This window comes from Pezoporus flaviventris, unplaced genomic scaffold (assembly GCF_033815535.1).
Source record: "Pezoporus flaviventris isolate CSIRO_AGI_PZ_B2104156 unplaced genomic scaffold, CSIRO_AGI_Pfla_v1 ptg000123l, whole genome shotgun sequence".
Classification (NCBI taxonomy): domain Eukaryota; kingdom Metazoa; phylum Chordata; class Aves; order Psittaciformes; family Psittacidae; genus Pezoporus; species Pezoporus flaviventris.
In genome coordinates this window covers 511,149-517,324 of record NW_026892671.1, presented here as the reverse complement: position 1 = coordinate 517,324, position 6,176 = coordinate 511,149, and the positions used below count along the sequence as shown (strand labels likewise).

General features: G+C 45.3%; 1 protein-coding gene and 1 pseudogene across 1 annotated transcript; both read right to left on the bottom strand.

Annotated features, from left to right (window-relative positions):
- Positions 1 to 219: 219 nt before the first annotated feature.
- Positions 220 to 1,149, bottom strand: LOC133282433 (olfactory receptor 8I2-like; the record flags this gene model as incomplete). The annotated part of the gene is made up of 1 exon (XM_061478437.1): positions 220 to 1,149. A coding segment is annotated over exon 1 (930 nt), but the record flags the coding sequence as incomplete, so codon positions are not given.
- A 3,605-nt stretch (positions 1,150 to 4,754) lies between these two features.
- On the bottom strand, positions 4,755 to 5,816 carry LOC133282432 (olfactory receptor 9I1-like; annotated as a pseudogene).
- Between the last annotated feature and the right edge of the window lie 360 nt (positions 5,817 to 6,176).

The following is a 6,176-nucleotide window of genomic DNA, read 5'->3' as shown; positions in this document are numbered from 1 at the left end:
GAAGGTGTTTAAAGACAACAATTTGTTGTGCTGTTTATCCATGCCCTGCACTTGCTGTGTGATCTCCTTATCTCTAATAATGACCAGTGGTGAGCAATAATGACCAATAATGGCCAGTAATGATCAATTCCATAATCACATATTCCACATATTCCTTCCTTACCTCCACAGTACTGAAGAACTCCAAATGTGCTTTCAAACCCTGCATAGATGTGGCAGCAGCTTTCGCTCCCACAGCCTCCTCAGAGCCCCCTTCACCTCCTTGTTCCTCAAGCTGTAGATGAGGGGGTTGAGGGTTGGGGTGAGGATGGAGTAACACAGCGACACCAGCTTTGCCTGATCCCATGAAGATGCCTCATGAGGCTGGACATAGGTGAGGATCCCGGGTGTGTAGAAGATGGTGATGGCAGCCAAGTGGGAGGCACAGGTAGAGAAGACCTTCAGCCTCCTCGTGGCCAAAGGGATCTGCAGGACAGTGTGGAGGATGTAGGTGTAGGACACCAGGATCATCAGGAGAGAGACCACAGCATTAAACGTAACACTGGACACCAACACAAACTTGTTTCTGTGGGTGTCTGAGCAAGAGATCTGCAGGAGGGTGGGCAGCTCACAGAAGAAGTGGTTGATGCTCCTGGCCTGACAGAAGGACAACCTCCCTGCCAGCGTGATGTGCACCAGGGAGGTGAGGAACCCGATGGTGTACACCAGCACCATCATGCCATAGCAACGCGCCCTGGTCATGGCAATGGTGTAGAGCAGGGGCTTGCACACAGCGGTGTATCGGTCATAAGCCATTATCCCAAGGAGGAAGCACTCACAGATACCCAGAGCCAGGAAAATATACATCTGGGCAAAGCAACCCCAAAAGGAGATGTGGCTTCTCCCCAGCAGGAAGGTCTCCAGAGCTTTTGGGATGATAGCAGAGGAAAGGCAAACATCCATGCAAGATAAGTGGCTCAGGAAGAAGTACATGGGGATGTTGAGGTGGGGGTCAGTGTTGATCAGCAGGATCATCGTCACGTTCCCCAGCACCATGAAAACATAGAGGGATAAGAAGACTGTGAAGATGGTGGTTTGTAGCTCTGGGGCATCAGAGAAACCCAAGAGGATGAAGCTGTTTAGAACCGTGAGGTTTCCTGTATCTGTCATTTCAACAAGTTGATGGATTTGGATTGAAATGAAAGGAATCACTGAAATACATCCCTTAGAGATAAATAATGTGGAAGTTTAGTTAGAGTTTAATCCACAAAGTAAATGCAATGGAAAATGGTGTATTTGTAATGGTGTATTTCTGTGTGTAGCCCAAGATCTGAAGTCAAAGAGGTGAATGAGCTCATTACACAACCTGAAATTAAAAGAGAATAATTCTACGATGATTGATATACACTGCACTAATGAAACACTGGGAAACATCATGTCTATCCAAATGTAATGCAATAAAATCAAATTAGTACGTCCACAAATGTGGAAAACAGAAAACATTTTGTCTTTTCTGATTTCTGGGAATTTTAAGGACCTTTTTTTCTCTCTTTTTCTGTATTTTTCAGAGTGGATCAGTGCTCTTCTCTAGATTCATTACTTGTGCTGCATCCTTTTCATCACAACACAAAGCCATGTACTTGAAATTTGCTTTAAGTTCTAAGTTTATCTGCTTTTGAGGGACTCCCACCCTGCATAATGTTAAGGGAAAGCAGTGGTCTTAGCTCTAGCAGAGCTTTCCTGTGATTGCAGTGAGCTGCCTATGACCAACTCAAATATGCACCTAAGGGTGTAAAATACAAAATATATAAACCAAAATTTTAAGGCTTTAGCTTGGATATTCTCCACAATTCAATTTCTCTGCAGATGAATTACTTGATGGAATATCAATCTATGAATGGCTACATCAGTGCTAAAATACCCCTAAATCTGTTGTAGATGGGGTCAGGAACGTGGGTTTTTGAAGCAAAGCTACCCTGTACTAGTGCACGTTTATTCACACCACATAATAACATAGAATGCTTTGGGTTGAAGGGACCTTAAAACTCATCCAGTCCCAGCCTCCTGCCAAGAACCCCCACCCTGCATAAAGTTAAGGGAATACAGTGGTCTTAGCTCTAGCAGAGCTTTGCTGGGATTGCAGTGAGCTTCCTATGACCAACCCAAATATCCATCTAAGAGTGTAAAATACAAAATATACCATATATAAATCAAATTTTTAAGGCTTTAGCTTGGATATTCTCATGCTAAAATATCGCTAAATCAGTTGTAGATGGGGTCAGGAAGGTTGGTGTTTTTGAAGCAAACCTACCCCATACTAGGGCACTTTTATTCTCATCATCGGATATAAGACAATGTTTTGGGTTGAAGGGAGGTTAAAGCTCACCCAGCTCCAAGCCCTGCCATGGGCAGGGATGCCTTCCACTGGAGCAACTTGCTCCAAGCCGCTGTGTCCAACCTGGCCATGAACACTGACAAGGATGGGGCAGCCACAGCTTCTCTGGGCACCCTGTGCCAGTGCCTCAGCACCCTCACAGGGAAGAACTTCCTTAACTCAAACCTGAATTTCTCTGTTTTAGTTTAAACCCATCACCCCTTGCCCTATCAATACAGTCCCTGAAGAAGAGTGAAATTCAACATGCCATCAAAGCATGGGAGAGGTAGCATGACCAGGGTCAAACTGGACCCACCACCCATCAAACCCTTTTGTACCTGCTTGGTTAAAGGGGAAGGTGGTGGTGGATGCAGTGCCTGCAGCTCCTCCTGGAGACCATGCGATGGGTTGAAGGAGAGATGCCTGCGAGCAGGATGCTCCAGGCTGGCTGGTGGAGGGGTTTTATCTCACAGGAGGCATTACCTCAGAGGCTTGTGTTGTGCAAACTGTTCTCCCAAAGGACCCTCCTCCATCGGATAATTAGTTTGACTTGATCAGCAAAACAACCTCTCAATTCCTCTCTCCCCAAACTCCTTCTGGCTGAATCAACACCTTCAAGACCAGTTCTCCTGTAGAGACCTACCCAGGAAGACAGGCCCAGGACAGTTTGCTTTGTATTTCCCCATCTATCACATACCTCTTCCTTTCAGTGTTTCCCTGAGGAAGCCCTTTACATCCACAGGGATCATCTAATATTGCATTGAAGGGAGCTGCAAACAAGCACAACAAAGTATCATCTGTGTGGATGGTTTGTGCTGGTCATGGGGAGTCCTTTCCATCACATACATTTATTTCCATACAGTTGACTAGTGAATGTACACCACTTTGGTCAAAAGCATTGGCTCAAAATGTGGCTGCTTTGAGGATATATCAGGATGAAGTCAGATTTCCCAGTCTTCATCTGAAGAATTCTGAGTGTTGGTGTGTCCCGAATATTTCTCCTAGATGAAGAGACATGATAAAACCCTTAGTAGAAATATTAAATGATAACCTTGTCCCAGACATTTAGAAAAGACAAAGGATGGGGCAGATAGAAGAGAAAACCAAGGTATGAAAATGTGGGGAAGCAAGAAAGAGTAGAATGTAGATGGCTTTAGATGTTTTCAATGTCAACCTGTTTTTCTGCTTGAAGGCACCAGACTGACAGTCCAGGAGATGCACTGGAGGAGGGTAGAAAATTATTTCTGAGTGGATTTGAATGTCTTTCTTCCCCATTGGGTACTGGGCTAAAACCAAGGCTTGTGAAGTGGGAAAATCAGTATAACAGAGGGAGAAATAACCCTCAATCAAATTCTGGAAAGAAGAGAAATATATAATTCAAAGATTATTGAAAAGAACTACATGAAGGCAAAAAGAGGCACTGAGAATACCTGGGTGCGATTGTGCAGGGTGAATAATGCAGCTTGAAGTCCCAGATGCAGACAGCTGGGTATTGTACTTGCTCCATCGGGCTCATGAGGATACCCATGCCAGCAGCACCTTGGGTGTTCAGGGGAGAGGAAGACCCCAAATCCTTCCTCTTTACCAGCATTCTTGCTCTTTACACCCCTACTTAAATTCACAGCAGAGCAGAGGCTCAGATATGACTTGTCCCCATTTAACACAAGGGCTTTGTTGACCAAACAGACTGTTGCAGCTTTATTTCTTAGAATTGTAGCATGGTTTGTGTTGGAAGGGACCTTAAAGCTCATCCAGCTCCAACCCATGCCACAGGCAGGGACACCCTCCACTAGAGCAGCTTGCTCCAAGACCCTGTGTCCAGCTTGGCCTTGAACACTGCCAGGGATGGGGCAGCCACAGCTTTTCTGGGCACCCTGTGCCAGCACCTCAGCACCCTCACAGGGAAGAGCTTCTGCCTAAGAGCTCACCTCAATATCCCCTCTGTCATTTCACGTGACCAAACCTTGTGGTCTGGAGTTGAAATACCTGGAAATATCAGTTAATAATTCCTTAAAACCAGAAATAACACCAGAAATCATTTGCTAATATAAGACATGAGCTCAGGTACCAGTTGGTTTGATGCCAGCAGGGCAAAGCCACCACCTTCTCCCTTTTGCTCTCTGAAGCCTGAAGTAAAGTTTATTGTTATGTTTAATAACATTTAAATAGTAAAATATATTAACTTCAAGTACTATTTAAGTAACAATCACTTTGGACAACAACTTTCTTTCCAATACACAGTCACTGTCAGGTCTCAGGCTGCAGCCAGAGAAAGTCCTGTCCATGCCAGCACAGAATGTAGCCTTGGTTTAAGGAGAAGCGTGTTTTCCAGGTGTCATGCTTCCAAGTATGTTTAGTCCCTGCTTTGTGAAGGTGCTATATCCACCCTTCCTTGAAGGTGCTATATCCAACCATCCTCTTCAAGGTGCAATATCGAACCATCCTTGAAGGTGCAATATCCAGCCTGCTGCTTCTCACCAGGGCAGGGTAGCCCTCTCCTTTCAGCTGACAAGGAACCATGAACGGACAAAGAGGAGAAGACTCTACTTTTTGCTTTCCTCATGGCATATTTCATATCCACATTTCTTAGGCTGTAAATGAGCGGGTTCAGCATGGGGACAGCCACAGAGTACAGCATGGAGATCACCTCATCATGCTTTGAGGACTGCCTGGAGCTGGGGCACAGGTACATGAAGAGGGAGGTGCCGTAGTACAAAGCAATGGAGATGAAGTGAGAGGCACAGGTGGAGAAAGATTTTTGTCGACCAGCCACAGACTGCATCTGCATGACAGTGAAAAGGACCGACAAGTAGGAGATGAGGATGAAGACCGTGGTGCTCAGTACCTTGGACCCCACCACGGCAGCAACCATCACCTCGATGGCAGGGGTGTCAGAGCAGGAGAGGGCTAGCAGTGGTGGTCCATCACAGAAGAAGTGATTGATCGTCTTGGACCGACAGAACAGGAGACAAAATAAGGAAACCGTGTGTATGGTAGAGCTGATCACGCCAGCTAAGTAGGCACCAGCCAACAACCCAATGCAAAGCCTTTGAAACATGACCATGGAGTAGCAGAAGGGGGTTACAAATGGCCATGTAGCGATTGTAAGCCACAGCAGCCAGCACATAGCACTTGGTTGTGGCACAGGTTGCAAAGCAGAAGAGCTGAGTGGCACATCTAATGAAGGAAATCACCTTCTTCTCCACTAGAACATTGAGCAAGGCTTGAGAGATGATGGTAGAGGACTAGCAGACATCCAGGAGAGGCAAGTGGCTTAGGAAGAAGTACATGGGGGTTTGTAGGCAGGAATGCATTCTGATTAATGCAATTAATTGCAGGTTTCCTATGAAGGTAACACATAGATGGCAAGGAATAAGACAAAGCACATCACCCACAGGACTTCCCTGTTTGTGAAGCACAGCAGAATAAACTCAGAGGGGGACGTATAATTATCTTCAACCATAGTGAACCTATAAGCAGTTTGCCTGATTTATGTCTTTAAATTGAAAATTCTGAATAGGCCCAAATCCCTCAATAATGTTAAGAATGTCAGGTTTTGTTTATCTATCAGTTACACCACTTACATACATACAAGTCAATATAAGGTAAATTCTCTTTGAGAGAGGAAAACACCAAGTTCCTAAGGCTAAACACCACAATCATCAGGAACACACTTGGAAGCAAGTAGATATTTTAAGGCAAGGAGGGAGGGCAACACCAGAACGAATAAACTGCAGGGTTCCTCATAGCTCCTCTCAAGCCGTTGACACATGGAAGTCCTTGAATTCCCCAGTAACTGCTGGGAAAAGGGAATTAGTTCTCA